General features: G+C 49.1%; 1 protein-coding gene across 1 annotated transcript in view; it reads right to left on the bottom strand.

The window, feature by feature from the left end:
* SH3PXD2A (SH3 and PX domains 2A) overlaps nt 1-23,073 on the bottom strand; it is a 214,242-nt gene extending 191,169 nt beyond the window's left edge. The window contains 1 exon segment of the mRNA XM_025039155.1: nt 22,919-23,073. Coding sequence (XP_024894923.1) covers nt 22,919-22,990 — 72 coding nt within the window. The 5' untranslated portion in view covers nt 22,991-23,073.
* Between the last annotated feature and the right edge of the window lie 6 nt (nt 23,074-23,079).

Below are 23,079 nucleotides of genomic sequence, written 5' to 3'. Positions count from 1 at the left end.
TTGGTGAAGGGAGGGGGGCTAGAGAACCCAGAATGAATCATGTCACTGAGATATTCCACATCTGGGACGGCCCCCGCCCCTCCCGGCTGAGACACTGCCTGGAGACCAAGGGCAGGGCCTCTGCTAGAACCATCATCAGCCCTATCGCCTGAGTGTCCATCTTCATTTGAGACCAAGGATGAGGAGTCTCTTCCTGAAAATCTGCCTTTCAGGTCTTGTGAGAACAAAGACTGTGTCTGTTCTGCAATCCCCCACCCCCCACCCCACAACCTCACCCCAGCCCGAGTCACAGTTGGACCACTACTTGGGTGAGCCATGGTATACACACTGGTGCATTAATTTATTTCCCAGTAAAAGGCGCTGTCACAACTTCTGCTGCGGCATATGGAATACACACACACACACACATGCACACACACACACGCACACTTTCTTTTTTCAATGGAGCAGTCACCCGTTGCTGCTCATACTGTCTTGATAGTTCCTCCTTCTTTTGAAGTCTCCACCACATCTTTTGCCCACTGAGTGGGAAGTTCCATGCAGCGGGTTCTTATTTTCTTAACACAGTGGAAATATTTGGCCTTTTTCATAATATTTAGCTCTCTTGATACAATACATAGACGGAATTTTTTTTTTTTATGTTGTGTTTTCAAGGGACTGTTTATATAATGGTGATCTGCAGGACACCACACACCGCTATGGGAGGTAAGCCCTGCAGGTGGGGGTGGGGGGCAAGCAGAGGAAATATCTAGACTGTGTGCTCCCAACCCACTTCTGGGACACATTCAGGCATCCAATCTTCTCTGAAGAGTGTGACTTATTAATTTAAGTTAAAGGGGCTCTCTTTGTCACTCCTCCATGAGCCCCCACCCCAAAAGCAACAAATGAGATGAAAACGGACATCTGTGAGGGTAAGAAGGTAATGCCACTTTTTAAAGGAAGGGTTGTTTGTTTTTTAAAATAGGTCTGGCTCTAGCCTTTGAAGATGATGGATTAACATGTAATCCTGTGTCAACCACCCAACAAGTATTTACTGAGCACCTGCTAAGTGCAAAGCTCTGTGGAGCAAGGTGGGCGGTGGGGGGAGGGGGAGGTGCAGAGGGGCACTCAGAGTGTAATTGGAGAAATAAGGCAAACACACAACAGGTACCTCACATAGGACCTAAAGCCACATTTATACCTTACTGGAATAAGAGGAGGTGTGAGACTTTAACAATAGCCCACTCTAGCAACCGTCATAGGACAGTTATAATTATCAATCAAACGGTTCAAGCCAAACATTGGATAGTATTATGTAGGATTCCTTTTCCTATAATTATCCCCAGCAAATAAGCCCAACTTATTTCCGTTCGCAAACAAGGCTGTAGGCCACAATTTAAACAGAGCTAAATCCTAAACCTGGCTTCCGTGATGGGAGTAACATCCGGGGAAGGTCTGCAGCCCCACCCCCACCACGGGCAGGCACAGGTGAAGCAACACCTTTCAGGGCCATTCCTGGGGTGATACCCAAGAATGGCCAGTGAGGCTTCGAGGCACCGAGCAAAGGGGGAAAACAAGATAAGAGGGGCTTATTTCAGATTAAGCTGAGAAACAAAGGAGGTTTAGTTTTGAAAGGCTGGCTGAGTTCTTAAGATAATGGAGGAAGGTTTTAGGTTTCTGGTCCCATTAGTGAGAACTAGGGAGAGAATTATGAAAAGAACCTTCATTACAGGCAAGGGAGATAGGCCAAGAAGAAATGATATGGAGAACATTAAAATGTACTGTGTCTTCCAACCTCAATTTGCACTGGACCTCGGGAAAAGTTCCAACAGCCTGGCAGGTCCTCTCTGGAAGGGAGAGGAGAATGACCTACTTTTCTGGATGATACGAAGTGTTGGTGAGGATGTAGGGAGATGGGAACCCTGGCTCACTGGTAGGTGTATAAACTGTACAGCCGTTCTGAAAAGCAATGTGGTAGTATTGACTTAAGCTAAGTCTGTGTCTGCCGTGTGCCCTAGCGCTACCCCTCCTGGGTATACATACTGGGAAAGTCTCTGCAGTCTGCCAAGGCTGCCGTGTATGGGATGTTCCCTGCAGCAGTGTGCGCAGTAGAGAGCACTGGAGACAACCTCCGTGTCATTGAGAGAGGCAGTAAATAAGTGAAGTGTGGTGGATGCCAGTATGGAGCACTCTGCAGCAGTCAAAAGCAACAAAGTAAATGCATACAACAATGTAAATAAATCTTATAAACGTATCATTGAGTAAAAAAAGAAATTACCAAACAAAATCTATGGCACAATATGAATGCAGACGACAAACCACACACACGAACGGCACAACCTATATTCTGAGGATACAGGGGTTTATATTAAACAGGTTAGAGTTGGGCGCGTAAGAGAAAAAGGGATAGTAGTGAGGATTAGGAATGAAAGGGAAAAACAAAAATAAAGCAGGAGGAGGGTTTTGCAATGATGATAATGGGCGATGAACTGAAAAATATGATGAACTTAATTTCCTTCACCTGATGTGAGAAAAAAACAGCATTCGACTCAAGTTTTTGAGAAGGAAAGGCCAGGAAACAGGGCCGGATCGGCATATATTGACGGAATATTACACTGCAGCCCTTGTCCAAGCGATTTTGATGTCATTTCCCCAACTGGTCCTCCCACCCTACTGAAGCCCCGAATTCCTAGCAGAGGTTAATTTAATTTGCCAAGCAAGAAGGAGCTACTAAAGATTTTTGAGAAAGAAAATGACTCAACCAAAGTGGCAGTACCACGAGAAGGTACTCTGGGATGGGTCTGCCAGGCTGACTGACTGCAGGGTTGAGACCCCTTAGGGAGCTCCAAGGGTCCAGGACCGAAGGCCTGAGCCAGAGTGGTGGCTAAAGGAGCAAAAAGAGGAAAATAATTTCCCAGCTGACGTAGATAGCAGCAGTGAGGTCCACTCCAAAGGAATCCGCCCTGTGGATGCTACACTTTCCTCATGTATAATGAACTCCGCCATGATGGTGAACAGATAAGCTCCATCCCAGGTGGGCTCTTTACCTGACATAAACCCCAGACTCTCTTATCTATCGATGTCACTTCAATCACGTATCCTACGAAATTTGTAGCCCTGCTTCCCAAAGACATAGGTGGATGTTTTAGGGCAACACTGTTACCATGGCCAAAAAGAAGAGTTGGAAACAATATAAATGCTCATTAATAGAGGGATAGTTTTTAAAAATTATAATGCCGTGAACGATGCCATGAGATGATAAATTTCCCTATGGTTTAAGCTAGTTTCGGATGGGATTTTGTTACTTGCAGCTGAGCACCTCCTAACAGCGTCGCCAGTTTCGCACTGGGCCAGCTCTAGCTAGAGAAGTCAATGCCATTTGACTTCGTACACACAGCACTTGGCGACTTCCTCATGAACTGCCCCCAAGAGAGAAGTCCCATGACCCTGTGTGTCTCGAGAGAAGAGAGCCTGACCAGGAACCCAGCAAGTTTCACCAGAACTTGGTAAGGGGGCTTGGGAGTTAGTCAACATTAAAAACAAATAAAGATGCTTTTTTGTTTCTCTCCCCATCCCCTCCCGGAAAGAGAGTCCCTGGGGGACAGATCACTAAACGTTTTTGTGCAGTTTCCACCCTTCCCCCACGTCGCTAAACCAGGCCAGAGGAAGTAACGGGAATAAACTGCAGACAAGTTCAACATTTTCCTAAAAGACCTGCCTCAGTCAGCTTCAAGGTGGTAGGAAAGGGGAGAAAATCCACATGTTACACAGGGGACCCTGCACTCTGGACCCTGGGCCAGTCCTACCAGAGCCACAGTGAGGGTTTCTGCCCAGGGCTTCACAGCCACCACAGGGAATGAATCGGGCTTACCCTACAAGCCATCGAAAGAGCTGACGGTGGATGAACCTTGAAAACATTATGCTAGTGAAAGAAGCCAGTCACAAAAGACCACGTAGAATATGATTCCATTTATATGAAATATCCAGAATAGGCAAATCCATAGGGATAGAAAGTACATTAGTGGTTTGCGAAACACTGGGGACCAATAGCAGAGGAGTGTGTGTGACGTGAAGGCTAAAGGGTACTTTTTTAGGGGGGTAATGAAAATGCTCTAAAATTGGGGTGGTTGCACAATTCTGTGAATATACTAAAAACCAGTGAATGGGATACTTTAAATGGGTCAACTGTATGGTATGAGAATTACAGCTCGATAAAGCTGTTCCCCAAAAGGGAGGGGGCTAATGGCATCGATGTGGGCTATCCGTTGCCATCACTCAGGGAGCTTGGAGAGGGGACCAAGCTCCCACTGTTTCCTGTGTTTTTACCTTAATATTGTTTCTATGCCAGGTACCAATCGATGTGTTTGTGCTACTTTCATTATCCCCATTTTACAGATGAGGAAACTAAGGTTTGGGGAGATTAAGTAATTTGCCCCAAATCACATGGCGGTAGGGAACTCAGACATGTCTGTAACTGTTGCACCATACCACATCCTAATCCAAGCCAGCAGAGAGCCCAACAAATCCACAAGGGTTAATACTGTATTAGGTTAACACCTAATGTTAATAGTATTAAGGCTGGGAACTTATTAGAGGATGGCTTTTGAAAATTCCTCCTGCTCAGGTGACCTTGCATGAGTCCACCTACTTCCCAGGGTTCACCTTGGCTGATTGTTAGAGTCACATGGGGGGAGGAGGGGCAGAGGTCACCCTTTCAGGTTTTGGGAGCACCGGCAGAAACTGTCTGCTCTGGAAGAGGTGTTTGGAATCACCAAGCTGGCTGGGTACCAGGGGGCCCTCTCCTAGCAGCTCTGGGAACCAAAGGGTATCTGAGCCCCACGAGTAAATCCCAAATGCCCCATGCAGTCAGCCTGGGACTGTAGCTTTGGTTGGATTTCCCACTCCCTGACGTGAGTTCTCATGGGCGGGAGCACCCAGGCAATCTCATGGTCTCACTGCCTCTGTCTGCCAAGAACTCACACTAATGAAATGTCCACTCTCTGTTCCTTCCAGGAATCCAGACTGGAAAGGCCTGTTTCTCTGCTCATCCCCTTATTAGACATTAAATCACTTAACAGATAACAACAGATCTGCATTGCCCCACCCCCACACACCTGGACAGGTAACCTCTGCACAATAACAAACAGAAAAGAGACTGATGGTTGTTCTTGGGGGATTACAACTAGACATAAGGTTCCTTACCCAACTAAAATTTTTACAGCATCTTCTTGAAACCCGGGGGATGAACTCAAGGATTTCTCTAACTTCCTCCCAGTCCCTCCTCAATTCTTCCCTTGCTTTCTTGTAGTCCCTCCTCCACCTTTGTCCCATTCTGGGTCATAACAACGATTTCCTGGAATGAGATCCTCCCAGCTTGCCCACACCAGCCTAGTTCACACAGCCCAGCCTCACAGGCTTCCTGCTCCTTCGCTTCTTCCTTGTGGCTTCCGCTAAAGCTAGAAGTAATGCCCTTTCTGCACCCGCAAAGCCACAGTAGAACCCTACCTACCAGCCTACCCTGCACGGACTGAGGAAGCAGGAGGGGGCTGAAGTTGAGGCGAGTCAAATCCCAGTTCTGCCACTTATGAGTTGTGTCACCTTAAGTGACATAACTGGACTTAACCTTTCTGATTCCCAGTTTCCTTGCCTAGAAAATGGGAGTAACACGATCTGTTATGACGGTTAAAGGAGATCTGACACAAAGAGGCACTGGGGAAAAACTTTACAGTAGTCGTCGTAAGTATATATGAGGATCTATGAGACCATTTTATATTAAAATTGTAGTATTCTTGGACCCCCTAGCATGAGCATAAGGACCCCTCAAGGATAAAAAATGGCCCCAGGAATATGTCTAATAGACAATGATTCAACAGCCTGGGCTACACACACACACACACACACACACACACACACAACATACCACACCCACACACACATACATATAAACCCCCCCCAACACACACACAAACCCCAACACATGTACACAAACACCACACCCCAAAACCTGCCAACACACACACACACACACAAAACATACCACACCCAAACACACATACATATAAACACCCCCCCAACACACGTATACAAACACCACACCCCAAAACCTGCCAACACACACACACACACACACACACACTCCCAGATATACATGCACTCCACACTCAAACACACGCCCCCCACATCTAAACACACCACACATTCTTCCTTTTCTCCCTTTATTTCCTTAAAGATGTTTTCACCGTCTATAAGGACACCTAGTCTCACCACAATTTCAAACACGTCACAAAAAGCTTTCACCTTCGTAGTGTCTAACTCCCTGCCAACTAGCCTGATTACAGCAGATACAATCAGCCAGATGCAAACAGGAATTTTACGACAAACAGCACAGTGTCTTGCTCATACATGTCTCCTTGCACCTGGGCACAGATGCCAGCAGCCCCCAGCTCCTGCTTCCTCAGACGTCTACACTGCTCCTCCCAGCCTGACCTGTGTCGGATAAAGACACTAGATTTCTGTTTCTCTCTAAGTCCCCTGTTTGCTTATTTCTTTCCTGGGGCAAGTATATATAAGGTCGGATTCTTCCATTTCCAAGGCCCAGCTTCTTTCGGTCATGTCTGCATTGACTGACTCCTTCTCTGATGAGCCTTTAAAAGCTGTTGTATTGATCGAGCATTCTTAAATTGCCCTCTTCTTACCTAAAAAGACCTGCATCAAACAAGGCTCTTTTCTGATGCCTCTATAACAAGAGCCCCAGAAACCTCCAGAAAGACAGCATGGCCTGGGAAACTGAGTCATAGACAGAGGTTTTAAGTCCCAGCTCCACCACTTGCTAGCAGAAGTTTGCTATCAGAGTTTGAGTCTGTCCCAAAGCAGGCTCTGAGATGAGGCCTTGGGTACAGGCTGTTTGTTAGGGAGATGATGCCAGGACGTCCAAGGGAGGAAGTATAGAAAGTCAGACCAGGCAAGGGGAAAGGCTGGGAAAGTGTATGCTAATGGCCAGGTTACTGCTGTGGACATCTGCGGCCCACTGCTGCTGGGGACTGCCCTTCTGAGGTTCTGGCTGAAACTCGCCTCAGAACATCCTCCCCCTGGAGAGCAGCTGGCTGGGACATCAAGTCCCACGCCCCACTCCTTGAGGCTATCCCCCTGGAATGACAATCCCCTAGCTTTCCTTGGGTGTACCTGCTGGGCAGAGTAAGCTTCCCTGGTGCCACGTGGCTGGAGAAAACCCTCACACAGAGAGGTGAGATAGAAAGAGGGGTGAAGGGTAGAAAGTTAGGGGGGCAGGGGGTGTGTTGGCATGTGGTGTGCTGGAAACTGCTGGAAACTGCTGCAGGTGACTCAGGTAAGCCCAGGGGATATGGGACGAGACATCAACAGTGTCCTCCGCACTTAGAGAAGTCATATGCTTCTTTGAGCCTTTCTTCATTTCTGAAACAGGCAGGAGACATTTATCGCTTCCTGGAGGGTCCCTAGGAGGCAAAGATAATGTTTGGGAGGTGCTCAGCAACCCGGGACACTGCCGGGACCAGCAAGAGATACTGTCGCCCTCTGGAAGGACAGCCCTGCTGCAATAAATACCCAAAGACCGCTCTCCACGGTAGAGACATGCAAAAGGGTGTAATTCAAGGCTCCCAGCCAGAAAAGTCAGGCTGGAGCCCAATGACCATCCTCCTGGTTCCCTTGCCAAGCCTCGTGGCTGTTTAAATGGGCCACCATGAATGACAGTAACTGCTGGGTGCTGTCTCGAGTTCTCACAGTGACCTTGCATGGAAGGCATGGGCACAGGTAGCTGAGGAAACTGAGCTGAGAGGGTTAAGCCACTCGCTCACAGATACCCAGCAAGGAAATGGTAGAGTAGGCATTCGAGGGCCTGCTGGCCTGAATCTTTAGACCCCCTTCCTCTAGAAGGTGCCACAACCTCCATGAGAGATGCCTCTGTCACAAACACCATGCAGTGAGAGGGCCTCTCAAGGGTTCTAAATATATATCCCTCAGGCCCAGAGGCCCTGGACCTCCCGAAAGCCCACTCCACCTGCTGTGCCGGCTCAGATAAGCCACACTGTTACAAGTGCTTTTATCATCATTATCTCATGTAATCCCTCCAGCAATCCTATGAGGAAGGCACACTTATTATCCCCATTTTACAGAAGAGGAAACTGAAGAAAGATTAAGTGACACGTGCCCAAGGTCACATAGTAATAAATAGTAGATTTGAAATTTGAAATTAGGCAATCTGGTATCAGGGCCGCTGTTCTAAATTATTGTGTTACATTCTTCTGTAAAGTGCAAGCTCCGATCTCATCACCATCAGAAGACGGCATCCTCAAATGTTGGGAATAGGACTGCCATCGACCTCTTTCCTTGGATAAGAATCGACAAAGGCAGCATGGAGGAGACAAGACAGCGTATCCCACCACCTCTCTTAAAGGGCCAGGCTCCCGAAGAAACAGTGCAAATGCTCTGTCCTGAGTGGGGGTCTCTTTACTGAGCTGGGGTGGGGAGTGCCGGCAGTGGCATCTTATACTGTGGCCCAACATGATTAGGGTCAAGTGTTTTTTTTGTTTGTTTGTTTGTTTTTTGAGAATAATGACTTTTTAGCCTGGATGCTCTAATGGGGGTTCCCAGTACAATCTTGCCAAAAGGGAGGGTAAATGCAAGGAAAAACCAAAGATAACTAGAGTTTCCCAAAGCATAGAGCCAGGGAGAAGCCAAAGCAAGCTGACCACCGGAGAGGTTGTAGAGAGCACATTGAAGAACATCTTAGGGCTTACACCTCAGCAGAGATAACTGGTCGACCCTGCAGGGGATCTGCCCACCAGCCGGAGGCAGTCCTGGCCCCACATACCGTCTTCTTTCCATTTCTTACATCACATCAGCAGAATCCCCGCCAAGGAGAACAGAAATCCAGCTCTCCTTTTCGTCCTGCTTTATAACTAGTTCTACCAGCACCCCCAGCCCCTTAAATGGAAGTTCTGATCTAGGCCTGAAACAAAGCCAAGCAAATTAGCTCAGCCACATAGACCTCAAAATCAGATCTGTATCTCTCAGATATGTACCTGTGCATGATTCTTTAGGAGATGTTCTGCCTTATCTGCCAAGGGGAGCATGTTAGTATATTCACTGAGCTCTCACTCTGTGCCCAGCACTGTCCTAAGGGCCTTACACATATTAACCTACTTAATCCTCACCTCCGGCCTGGGAGAAGTGTTTATTATCCACATTGTACAGATGAAGAAACAAGTGTGAAGAGCTTCGGGACCTCACATAGCTCCCAAGTGGCAAAGCTAGGATTCAAATCAGGCAGCCTGGCTTCAGTGGCTCCATCCCAGATCCACTACGGCACTGGTCTTACTTCTTACAACCTACTGTGATGTAGATGCCGTTACCTGATTTTATCGAGAAGGAAACTGAGACTCAGAATAAAGCTGCCTGCCCAAAGTCACCAGCTTAGTAGCAGAACCAGGAGCCGAAATGATGTCCGACTCAGGAGCCCAAGTTTGTGACCACCATGAGGACCTGCCACACTGCAGGGCAGGAGGGGACAGTGCCAGTGGGAGGCTAACAGGCCAGTGCTGCCCGGGAGAGGGCATGCCAGGGCACACCAGCTAGCCGGCAAGGCAGGCTCCGTAGGGCAAAGCCAAAGGGCCCCCAAGGCCTCACTGTCATTAAACTCATATGGCGCAGGGCCAAGTGAGTGCCAGGGGCTGTTGACAGACTGGCAGTAGACAGAGAAGATGTAGCCAACAGCTGCTATTTATTTTGGGGCCTGGGAAGAGGGAAAGGACTAGTTAGGACTCAGCTCATTCCAGCAATAAACCGAACAGGGCAAAGAGGGGACAGTGTCCCACTCCCAGATAAATTGACAGCCCCGGCCACCTGCTGGGCTTTGCTGAGAGTTGAGTGGTCTAGGTGTCAGGAACATCTCGCCAGACACTGTAATCTGGCCTCCGCTAACAAATACAGTGTTCCCCACCTCCTCCCCAGCCCCCAAGTGCTGGACTTGTAAATGGCCCAGGAAGACAACCAACACAGCAAACCCGCCCCCTGTGGTGTCAGGTTCCAGGAACAAATGGCTTTTCCTGCCTCAGGAACAAAGAAAGGCTGCTCCTGCCTGCCACCCGTGGCTCTGGTTCCCTGCCTCTGACATTTGTTACCTCCACTCTTGGTGGTGGACACCTAATAACAAGGGTCTTGCACGTAAGGTCTATAGACGGCCAACCTGGGCCATGGCAAGGCTGGCTGGCAGGATTCCCTGAAAGGCCAGGAAGTAAGAGTTTTCCTGAAGGACTCTGGAGCCCCATTACCTAGCTCTGAACCCCTTCTCCTAGCCTATGACTTTTGGTAAATTAACTTCTCTGTCTCCATTTCCTCATTAATAAAGATGATAATAGTGTTTTTCTCATCAGGTTGTTCTAAGAATTAAATAAAGTGCTCAGAAGAGTGGCTGGCACATAATTAGTTCTGTTATCATCATCGTCATCATCCACCATCACCATCATTTATTTAGCCGGGAAGGTTCCTTCTCACTGTGAATACTAGAAGTAAGTTTTCCTGGATATTACAGATAGAGTTTAGTTTCCCAGGCTAACCCATAAAGTAGGTGAACTAGAGATATCTGGTTCTTGGTGCTATACTTCCGTCTACTCCCTCCGTGGATGAGAAAGGTTTTGGTGGACTGGCTTGAGAATCTTAACATGATTTACAATACTCTAGCAGTAGGAATAGATTTTGAATTTCAAACAGACAGTTTCCACAATTGTAAGTTATAAGCTGTGGTTCTTTTAAAAAAAAATAGGAGTGAGATAGGAGGAAGGGGCTTTAACAGAATGAAGCCTTCATCCACGGATTTATTCCATTGATCAAGGACCTACCGTGATCCAGAACTTTTGGCAGCATCAAGGAGGGTGGTGTTAAAAGATGAAAAGATGTGGTGGTCGCTACCTTTGCAGGAGCTGACCACCCTCTGGCCCTTAGCTGCAGGAACTGCTGTCAGCACGGTGCCTTGCACACAGCAGGTTCAAAACTGATGTTCAGTAAGGGACATTCCCTAACATGTGCACTGCCTTTGGGTCCTGGAGTTCCTATCCATGATGCTGCTGAGAGAGGCTGCATTTCCCCAGAGAGTACCGCTTAGGGGGCCAGGGTCTAACCCCAAGCATAGTCCCCAGAACAACCTCTCCGATAGTGTTCTGGCCAGTTTCCATCTTTGGCAAGTCAAGAGGAGGCTTCGCTACTGAGCCAAGAACACTGCTCAGTAGTGGGAGGGATAACAAGGCCCAACTTGACCCCCTTGCCCGTCTGACCTCATTGCCCACTGCTCTCCCATTGCTCACGTCACCAAGGCATACCAGCCTTCTTGCTTTTCCCTGAAAAGGCTAGACATAATGCTATCTCGGGGCCTTGGCAATTGCTGTTTCCTCTCCCTCAACCACTTTTGCTCCAAATATCCTCATGCTAACAACTCCCTCGGATCTTAGAAGTCACTAGACAGTGGAGCTGGCCCTTGCTAAACTATAAAATGGCGTGGCGACCCCTGCCCTGTGTCCCTCACCATGCGGTTTTCTCTACAGCACTTACCCCCATCTAACGCACTACATATTTTTACCTCTTTTGTTTGTTTATTGTTTCCCTTCCTCTACCAGAGGTAAACTCCAAAAGGGCAGAGATTTTTATCTGCCCTGCTCTGTTTCCAGTGCTTGGCACATAGTAAACATTCAAATGCTGGTTGATTAATTGAGTGACTAAATGAAGGAACATGAATAAGTATCAGATCGAGGTCCATCCCTCAAGGAGCTTTTCCATCGATCAGGCACATTTGACATAGGCTTGCCAAAAGCTCACCGGTCCAAGGCCATTCTTGATAAGTGTTAAATGAGTGGTAAAAATAATCAACGTAAAAATTCACAACAGGAAATATTGTGAGATGAGAAATCTGGAAGTGTCTGAGAGGCAACAGAAACTGAGCAAAACCATGAAGCATGGCCATGAGAATGACGGTAATAATAGCTGCCATTTATTGAATAGCTGTCACGTGCCACGCACTACGCAGAGTAACAATCGTATGGGCTAAGTAGTATTACAATGCATCCTCATTTTATCGATTAGAAAACTGAGGCTCATGGAGGTGAAGAAATTTGACCAAGTAAAACAAGCTAGTAAGAGGTTTCAGAGCCCGAGCCGATGGAGCAGAGGCCACTGGTGCCCGGCCCTCACCCTCTTGCTCTCGACTTCCACCTTCTGGCACTTGAGGCTCTCGCTGGGGCTTATTCCAGTTGCCAGAGCCTAGTTTAGCCTGAGCAAGCAGCAGGCTGAAAGCGTTTCTTAATTAAACTGCCCCCTGTCCCCAGCTGCGATGCCATGCTAGCTTCTAGCCCCAAGGACAGGATGTAGAACCCCCAGCAGCTGGAGCTTCTGAAGGGCCGGGCCTTCAAAAGTGGCTCTGGACAAGAGTTCAAGGGGAATAAAAATTCGAATCCCAAAATAGAGGCCAGACCTTGCCAGGGGTCCAGTCTCAGTCGCGAGAGGTTTATTATCTTATCTCCGCCACCAGTTTCAACCGCATCACATGTTAATAGAGGGGCTTGGAGGGAAGGTCAGAGTGGGCAGATGACCCGGGGTTTAATCCAGACCCTTGAAGTTTTATCTGGAAACCCACATGATGCACTCTCTAGCCCCCAGCCTCTCGGGAAGCTCTCGGAGATAAAGCCACCTATCTGTAACGCCACAGGTCCTCAGCTTTCTGAGGGGAAGCCGCTGCACACCCTCCCTCCAGGTCCACACTCCCTTTCCGAAGCCCAGGGCAGTGCTCTCAGCACTGTCTATTCCAGCAGAGCCACACACCAGGGCTGAGATCCCCACAGGTGCCCACAGCAGAGGGAGAGCTATGGCCACGGAGGCCAGAGTCTGACGGAGTTCAGAGAGGGGAGAGGAAGTGCAGCTAGTTTTGACACGTGTAGATGCCTCCAGCTATGGACAGGTGGGAAAGAGAGAACTCCCAACCAGCTCCTCAACATTTGGCGGGGGATGGGAGGGGAGTTCCAGCAATCCATCGAATCTTCAGGGGGCACAGCAGAATCATCACGGGCTTTGTTGCTGACCCTGGCTCTCACCATTCACTCCCATGTGATAGAGAGCAAGATACTGCTCCTCCTTGAGCTTCAGTAACCTCGACTATGAAAATGGGAACAATGGGCTAGGGCTGCTGTGGGGATTAAAGGAGACGGTGGAAGAGAAGCCCTAACCCAGTGCCTGCACCTACAAGGGGTTCACATCTTCTCTGACTCAACTCTCCCACTTCCTCTGCCCGGGAACTGCCATATCCAGCAATCATGGGGAAAATGAGGCTGCTCTTCTCCAGTTGCCAATGAGTGATGACTAAAGTAAATAATTAATCCCGGCTTGAAACCAAAGTTCAGACTTCGTTTCAGGATAGACCTTTACTCTGCGAGAGAAGGATCAGTTTGCCAATCTATCCAGCCTTAGACTTACAGAAAACCCTGGGCAGCCACCTCTGGAACCCCTGCCCTCACTGACAAGTGATTGTGTCACTTCTGAGTGCCAGGCACTGTGCTGAGAGCTCAATGAACCAATTCCAGCCCAGAGGGAAGAATTCAGGGAAGAGTTTCGCTCTGTCAGAGCCGGACTGCCAGCACCATGCCAGGCCAGCCAGGCCTCCCTCTCTGTTGTTACAAAGAAATTCTCCCACACAGGCAAGTCCCTTAAAATAGCCCGTTGGGTCTGGGCCATCAGGAAACGGAATAAAGCTGGGTCGGAATGGGGCCTACCATGAAAGAGTTTACAAAGCAGCCACTTCAAACAACAGGGACAATCCCTCCATGCTCAGAAGCCTTAGGTGGGCGAAAGCAGCAAGGCAGACTTTCTCAACAAAGAACACTATTCCACAGGAGGACAACACGTTGGGCCAGCAGAAGCCCCCAATACTCTGGGGCAGCCCTGGATAGGGACCAAGGCACATTGACAGTGTAAAACAGGCACAGGCTGGGGGACCGGACCAAACACATCTGGCTTTGTGCTTGACTAACAATGACCCTACGCTTTCTGAACCTCAGTCTCTGTATGAGTAAAATGGGGTTAAAAATGCATAACTTCAGGGCTGTGTCAAGACCAGAGGTTATAAGTAAAAGGCCTGGCGGTGTCTGGTACAACATAGGAATTCAGTACATGGTAGCTGTATGCACAATACAGGTCGAGCTCCTTTATTCCTGAGTGAGGATATTCCTGGAAAAAGAGAAACATCAAGGCCTCTCCACCAGGGACCATGCAGTGATGGGCAAAACTACAGACGAGCCCACACCCACGCAATCCCTTACCCCACCTGGTACACCGCCAGCATCAGGCATCACCCCCACCCCTTACTTCCTGGAGTGTCTGTCAGATCTGATAAGAGTGATCAGTTTCCACCAGGTCTGAAGTTCATGCTCCAGGGATCCCAGAGGCAGGTTGGAGGGCCCCACATGCTCCACTGCATAATTTATGCCGCAATGACATACACAGAGTAAGGGCTTCTGCCCCCACCCCGCCACAGGACTCCACCCAGGCTTGGGGAGGGTGGCTTCCTCACCAGCCAAAGGGAAATGACAGCAAAGGGCCAGAGAAAGCAGCCGTGGAGGGGCAGAAAGCACAGCTGTTTCCTCTTTGCTAACTCAGCTGCCTGAATGTCACTTCCTCCTCTCAGGTAATAGCAGGGAGAGAAGGAACTGGAAATAGCTCTGTGTCGTCCCATTCACAAAAATGATAGGCTCAGAAAGAAGCAAAGTGTAACTGCCAGGGTGGTTTTCTAGAATCTGCCTTCACGGAGGGCCTAAGGTGAACCTGAAACATCTCTGGCTGTGCGGCTTCTCAGGGGAGGTGAGGCACAGCTCCTCTCTGTAAAGCATCCCCCTTCCTCAAATGATTAAAAAACCAGATTGAGGGATCTGGGAATTACTATTTTCTCTATGCTCAGCACTTTCCAAAGCAGCTTTTGTACCCACCCTCCCCTTTGCAAGTCAGGCCAGAAAGGAAGCAATCAGCCCATGTTCTCGAAGAGCAAATGGAACTATAGATGGGGAAGGTAACATGGCTTGAGAAGCCAACCAGCGAGGCCTCACGTGGAATCCCCTGGGGGCCCAGTCTCCCCAAGTGTAACATGTGATGAAGGAGTCGTGAGGTCTCTGTGGCGATAGGGCAGGCTTTGGAGCCCGAAGGTCTGGGTCCGTGCAGGCCCCTCTCTTCATGCAGCCTATCAGCTGTGTGGTGGTTGGCGATTCGTTTAAGCTCTGTGGGCCTCGGTGTCCTGGTCTGTACAAAGTCGATGCCAGCAGTAAGTACACATTTCAGGGACAGTTTTAAGAGTTTCTGTAAAACTTTCAGCATGGAGAAAACATTCAGAAATGTTAGCTGTTATTTTCACTATTACGTTTTCCCTAAAGAATCAGGCTTACCAGAATATCAGGGTGTGTGGGGTTAAATACATGAAGAGATCATTGAAGCACAGTATTTAAAAGTAAAACGAGTTCAGAGGGATGTTGAAGGAGAAGGCGACGTGAGCGGACTGTCTCAGGTAACACAGAGATTTCAAAGGCATCCCGGGCCCCCAGAAAGCTGTTTAGTATCAGCCCCTTGACCCTACAAGAATAAGGGGTTTCCTCTCACTGGCCACTGGGGTGCTTTAGCAGCTGAGCTGGGGCATACGGATGGAAAGTATGGCACTGTGACACGCTGTGGCTGTTTCGGGCCCTGCCAGTCAAGGCCCTTCACTGGAGAGGCCCAAAGCAGCCAACACCTCACCCCTCGCTGCTCCCCCACCTCCTCCTCCTCTTTCCTACCCCAAGACCTCCATGGTGCAATCAATCACCTTTTACGAAGCAGCCAGACCCCTCTGGCTCCCGTCTGCCAACTAGAGTCCCCAGTGCAGATCTAGAAATAGAATTCCAGTCCTTACTGAGCTCTGTTCCCAGCCACGGCTGTAAGAACAACCCTAGACCCAACTCTAGAACCCACCAGAAGGACCCCATAGTGGCAGCAGCTCACCTACTCCCGCAATCCTTGGAAGAAAGGAAGGTTCAGAGGTGTGTCTACACAACAAACTCTGAACTCCCTCAGCTGGCATCTGAGGTGCTCAGAAGCTGGCCCTGACCTTTCTCTTCATCTTCTCTCTCACATGGGTTTTGCCCACATTTTCTTGGCACGTTCCACCTCTGGTACCTTTGCTTTTCCCTTTCTTGGCCTGCCCTTTCTCTCCCTTTCCCTTCTAAATCCTACTCTTTGCTATCCAAAACCTAATTACTCCTTAAGACCCGCCACGAAGCCTGCCTTCTCCAGCCAGTCTTCCCTGAAACTCCGGTTCTCAGAGAGCTCTCCCTCTTCTGAACTTAATAATCGTCGTGGCAAATACCTATGTTGTGCTTAACACGTGCCAGGTACTGTTCTAAGCTCTTCATATTTATTAACTCATTTAATCTTCACCACAACCCTTCGCCAACGAGCGAGGTCCAATTTTCGCCTCACTTTATGTTTTTTACAGATGAGGAAACTGAGGCACAGAGCTATACATAATTTGCATCGGGTCCCATGGTAGCAAGTGGCAGAGGCAGGATTCCAGACCAGGGATGCGAGAGCCCAGGTGCGCTCTGACAACACAGCCTTTCAGGTGCTGCTGCCTGGACTCCTAGGTTATTTCCATGCCCCTCTCTCACCGACTCAGCTCTAAGGGGGAAGAAAGTGACAAGCTCACAGACGTTGGGTGTCAGAGACCAGGGTAAGGATCACAGCCTTGCCTCTGAATTACTCTGAGTCACATAAACCCTCTAACACTCAATTTCCACATCTGTAAAGTAGGGATAAAAAACACCCACATCACATGGTTGTGCTGAAGCTCCAATGAGATCCCCTCTGAAAGGTGTCTTCCACACTGCCTGCCGCATAATAGGTACACTATGTTAGTTCTCACTCACTATGCATCTTGACATCCTCGCTGGGCTCTGCTCAGCACCTGTTGTTGATGTGGTGACTTGCCAGGAGGTTACTCGGGGGCATTAGGGGAGCCTGCCTGTGGCTCGCCCTCCTGCCCTTCTGTCCTCCTGTCCAGGCTCCTGACTTCTCCATTCACCTGCCTTCCTATGACTGACCCCACTACAGGTAGCAGCTGCGAGAAATCACACATAGCTCTGGGAATCCGCCTCTTGAAATGCCGATCACCCTACTGAATGCTTCCATTATTTTTGGCAATTGCCATCGCAGAGTAAGCCTCTGGCCCTGGCTCAGAACCTATTTCCAAAGCCAGAATCTCCACCTCATTTCCCACACACACCCCTTGTCCTTCCTATTCCCTGGATCCCTGTCCTAATCCATTATCCCTTTCCTGGATTCTCAGAACTCAAGAGGAGTAAGTGTAACTACTGTATGTATACTGCTATTATTTGTTTCATTTTGTTTAATTAAGAGGCAAAAGAGAACAGAGTTGCCTGTTAGACTTTTTCTGGCCAAGAAATAGTCTGGTCAGTGACTCAGGCTGAGGAAATTAGAAGGCAATTTCCAGGGGACTGCTGTGCAAACCCAAAGTCAGAAGTCCTAACAACACTCCTCTAATTCAGAGCCTCCACTGGCCATTAACTCATGCTGGCCCCGGAATATCTCTTTGGAAAATGCAGCAGCTGGCGCTTATATTTCTGGAGCTGAAACCAGTCTCCCATGACATCAAATAGGTTTATTTTTCCCTTCCCCTCCCCTTTGCCTGCCACCACACACGGTGATTCCAATTCTGATCTGCCCCCCAAAAACCCTCTCTCTGCTCTAAAAAGGGCCATGACAAATGCCTGGTTATGCTCCCCATTCAAACGGCCTTGAAGGATGTGGTTAGCTGTTTCATGAGTAGGGAGCCTTGTCAGACCTGTGAATCACCCCTAGATCACTTCCCTCCTCAGAGAAGGAGAAGAAACTGTTCGTGTGTGTGTGTGTGTACCCAGTGAGAGAGAGAGAGAGAGAGAGAGAGAGAGAGCGCGCGAGCGCGAGCGAGCAGGCAAGAATGCTAACCCATGGATGGTACTGACTTTGGGGCTAGGATCCTACTTGACCTTGCCCTTTCTGGAGCTCCTCTCCCCGCAACGCATGTTCCTTCCCTTCTCCTTCCCAACTTACCAGGAAGCCATCCCTAGGTCAGTTCCAGGAAGCCCTCCAGTCTGAACAGCTGCTCTTTGTTTGTTGGGCATTTTCCATGGGGCACACAGCCCGATTTCCCATCAGACTATGACCAGCTGGGCTTTCCTTCTTTTGCCTCAGCCTTTCTCTTTCTCTCAGCTTCACCTATCAGGTCCTAACTGTACTTCAGTGTTTTGGTGATCAGAAGCACAAGATGGAAACCAGCGTGTGTTGAGTGCTTACGATGGGGGCCGGGTACTAGGTGGAAGCTTTACCCCAAATTATCTCAGGTCAATTTTCCCAACAAGCCCTGTGAGGTTACAGGTGAGGATACTGAGGCCCAGAGAGGCTGGCCCCAGGTTGCACAGCTAGGAAGAACCAGAGGCAGGATTCAAACCATGATCGCCCAACACCACTCATTCCCTAATGGAACTGGCCCTGAGAAGACTCTTTTCATGCTGCAACTACACATCTTTCCTCCCATGAGATTGGATCCATGGCCTAAGGGCTTAGAGGAAAAGCTGAAGGGCTGAGAAATGAACAGGTCTGGGGCCAATTCTTAAAAACGTAGCTCCCAGGACCAAGACAAAAATCTGTAACGATCTAAATACTTGGGAGAATGTATTATTTCCACAGGGTCAATCCTTAATTTATCACCTGAAGTATCACTGGGGACCAGATATCATCCTGGACTTGTTCCCTTCCTCCAGCCTCACAGTGACCTCCTTCCACAGCCCATCACACACTCACCTCCATAGCACAAGGTCAATGTCCCACAAAGTGAGGCAGTCCTCAAATAACACTCTGCATTGCTCTCTTGCTGCCATGCAGGCCTGAGGCTGGTCTCCCCAACCAGACTCCAGCTGGGGAGAAGAGCCGCATTTTAGGTTCATTTCCTCCTCCTGAAGTACTTTGACCTGAGTTTACCCAGATCTGCCTTAACTAACTGAGAGACCCTGAGCAATCTCTAAGATTCAGTTAAGCCATCTGTATAAAGGCATTAAAGAACCAACCCCATATAGGGTATATTAGGATGGGGGTCTCCAATTGCTGGGCCGTGGACTGGTACTGGTCAGTGGCCTATTAAGAACCAGGCTGCATAGCAGAAGGTTAGCGGCAAGCTGGCGAAGCTTCATCTGTATTTGCAGCCGCTCCCCAGCACTAGCATCACCACCCTAGCTCCACCTCAGATCATCAGGCATTAGATTCTCATAGGAGCACCAGTCCCTGGTGCCAAAAAGGCTGGGGACCACTGTTTAGGGTACATTCAATGAACTGCAAGGATCACATAAAATCATGCACATTAAGCATCTGGCACCATCGATGCTAAATGCTAACACTGGCTATTATTTGCATTCCCTAACCAGTCCTGTAGAAGATCATGACTGGTATTTGTCTGAATTAAACAATCAGGAAAGGAAATGACTGTGAAAGCACAACGCCTCCCAAATCCAAACAAATAATTTCTTGTTTGCTTTAGATAAACAAACTTCTCTCTACCACCATATGACTTGACATACACCTACACATATATGTGAGTGCAAAGAATTCTGTGGACCCACATTCGAATCCTAGTGGAAAACTTGCAGATGAAGGTATCTGCAGTTTGCATCCAGTATCATCAAGATCATTTAAAATACAAGTGGTCTGGGGCCAAATCCAGTTTACCTAAGATCTCCCCAGTGGCAGCTCATAAAAGTTAAGAGAGGAGCCCAACTCTATGCCAGAGAGCCTGGCTTAAGCAGCAGCTGCCCACCCTCCCCTAACCCCACCCTAAGCAGGGGCTTGGCAGAGAGGAATGAAGCCAAGGGGTTGACAGCACCATCCAAATGATGGAGGCCACATGCCTGCCTTTCATAAACAGACTAAAAGCACAAGACCCTTGGTGTCCAGGCAGCTCCCCCTTGTCATGGGGAAGAGTACAGCCTTTGCTAGATGTCCTGAGAGAACCTTTGCAGTGTGTTCCCAGTGTTCTGGAGCCAGCAGAGCCCCTCCTGCTTGGGCGCCAGGCCTCTCATCAGCTAGCTCCAGCTAACGTGCACACCCCATAAAACCTCTGCTCTGCAATTTGCCAAAACTGGAGAAGAGGTGGGAAGAAGGCATGTTTCTCCAGTGCAGAGGGCTTCCAGAACATATGTGACTTGGGCACAGCGTATCCTGCCAGCTACCCCCACCAGACTGCCCTGCCCAGAACACTTCACCTTCTGGTGTGTGGTGTTCACCGTGCAAGGGCCAAGAAAGAAGATCCTAAGCTTCAGAGGCACAGCTCCCCCCAGACTGCTCCTCCTGTCCCTGTTGGCCCCAATGACACTTTCTATTATTGGGCACCTCTCCTTATGCTATGCATTTATGCCCCAAATGTGTAGGGACTTTGTGCTATCACCAGATATTTGCCTTCCTGATCAACCCCAACTAGATTTAGATTACGTCGATGAACAAAACCCACACCATGGGCAAGAGACCAGTTAGACCCAGGTGCTGTGATTAACTATGTTGCAAGTGACTTGACCCCATCTGGTTGTCAGTTTCCTCATCTGTAAAATGAGGGGGTTGAGCCTGATGAGTCCTTGGGTCCCTGCCAGCTCCACAATTTCACAACACATAACACTTTCTCCTTTAACTGTTCTCCACGTTAGTTCGTGGCTCTATATGACCCTATCTGTTCAGTGACATTACTCTCTGCCCATAACATAATGTCGATTTCTTACATGGAAAGATGTCCCGGGAAACACTTTGTGAAAAGGGAGGAAATGATCATTTCAAGAGAATTGGACAAGACTTCTTTTGTATTTTTCACATAGAGCACGTTATTATCAATCTGAAAAACTGAAATCTTCCTTTTTGCCAGACCATTAATAGCTGCTTTTCAAAAGTGCTTTCTTAGTCAGAATCTGACCAAAAATAAGCTACCATTTAATGAGTACTTGTTATGTGCCAGGAACTGTGCTAAGTGCTTTGCACGGATGACCTCATTTAATTCTCCAAACAACCCCCCATTTTAAAAATGAGGGAATGGAGGCCCATGGAAGTTAAGTAACTTGCCCAAAGTTACTCAGAGCCCCAGCACTTAACCACCTCTCAATACTGTCTGCAATGGGCCCCTGGTCGCTTCAGCAACACTCCTGGCTTGTTGACAGTACATCCGGCATCTGTAATCTTGGACATCATTTGTCAGATTGGAAGATTTGATATGGTACCTAAAATCAAGAGCCAGAAAAGCACCTGCCTATGTTTCAGAGAAGAGAGTGCCATCAGAGAAGACAGTGTCATCTGTTGAAACCAAGCTTAACTGAGGACGAGGTGGGGAAAAAAAGCCACTCCTCGTCCTAAAACTTAGCCTGCAACGTTTGAGAAAAAAAGTTAGGAAGGCTGACTTGATTATAAGTGCTGGAATATGCAAATGAACATCTGTCCCCGGAACAGGGTAACCTCCCGGTGACGCTGTCTTCCAAAAAGAACTTTCTTGAAAAGCAGAGGAAGATGCTTGCTGAGCCCAATAACACAAAAGAAACAACTCTTCCACCATGTCAGGGAATGTCCCGCATGGGCACCTACCTCTCTAGTCAGGAACCAGCCCCCACTGTTTACCTCCTCCCCAGCCTGAGCCCAGCCCATCTGCTCCTATAAGATACCCAAAGTTCAGAGCTGGTGATAAAGGCAGAAAGAATTGCTTGAGGCCGAAATTAGCACAAACCTCTGTCCCCTTCCAACAGGGAAATAAAAGGCATTTCAGAGATCAATGAGCAGTCTAGGGCAGCAACTAACAGTCTGCTTTAATTGTTAAAATTAATGCTTTGAGCATTCTAAACGCTCTTGTAAGTGCCTAATTTGCAAATAAGATGCAGTCCTTCTGCTTCGGACGGGCCGGCTGTCTGTCTCTTCTTTCTCAAGTACAGGAGCAGAGACTGCTCAGACAGGCGTCCTCGGGCGTCAAGGACATCGTGTTTACTTCCTAAGGTGCGAAGGATGGGAAGACAGGACTGGCTGAGATGAAAGGGGGCCGTGTCACACAGACCGGGGAGCTCGGCTCAATCAACCTTAGCCCATTCTCATTAAGTTTAGGGAAGGAAGGGGGAGGGGCAGCTGTTCCTCCGAGAGCACAGCAAACATTTGCCTCCTCGTGTCTGGAGATGGAGCATCACTTCAGAGGAAATGAACCCGGTTAAGGGTCACGTCCAGAAGAGGGATAAAAGGAAAAGCCACAATTCTCCTCACACCGACGGACACAATGACTTTAAGAAGGAAATCAAAGATCAGGGCTGAGGGTGGAGGTGGGGCAGGGGGCGCGACGGCTTCCCTCTGCCCCTAAACCCAGGCTTAGGGAGGCAGAGACCAGGGCGAACGTGGGAGAACACGAGGCTTCATGCCCCAGGGCCAGCCTCGGAAAGCATCCTGGTCTGTGTGAGCCAGAGCGACTCGAGCTCCCAGGGAGGGCCTTCGGGAAGATGCTCTTTCCCAACGGAGCTTCCCAGCGAGGGTTTGACGAATGCTCCCCCCACTATCCATCAACGCTCAGGCGGACAGATGACTTCACCGTTGTAACAGACAAGGGCAGCCACTTGCCAATTCCAAAGCCAAAAAAAGAAAACGGGGGGTGGGGGGGAGAGGCAGTGAGTGGAAGAAGGATAGAAAAGACTTCCCTGGAGATCGCAGCCATGCCAAGAAACTCCACGGTGAGGGCTGTCCTGTGGGCACTCGGCTCCGGGACTTAACAGCGGGAGGGGGCGAGGGGCCACCCAGGAGCCCTCCCGGGGATCCCTGGCCAGCCCTCCGCAGGGTGGTTTGGGGCAGTACTCACATAGTGCTTGGAGGGGTTCCTCCGCTTCTCCACGTCCACCACGGTGGCATCTTGGACGCAGTAGGCGAGCATCTTCCCCCACAAAGCGAGTGGCGCCCCCCGGCGGCGTCACCTTCGCATCCCGGCCGGGCTCCGGCTCCTTCTCCCGCTTCCCGTGTCCC

The sequence above is a fragment of the Pteropus alecto genome, unplaced genomic scaffold, assembly GCF_000325575.1.
Source record: "Pteropus alecto unplaced genomic scaffold, ASM32557v1 scaffold177, whole genome shotgun sequence".
NCBI classification, from domain to species: Eukaryota; Metazoa; Chordata; class Mammalia; order Chiroptera; family Pteropodidae; genus Pteropus; species Pteropus alecto.
Note: the sequence above shows the minus strand (reverse complement) of the source record. Positions and strands in the feature narration are given on the sequence as shown.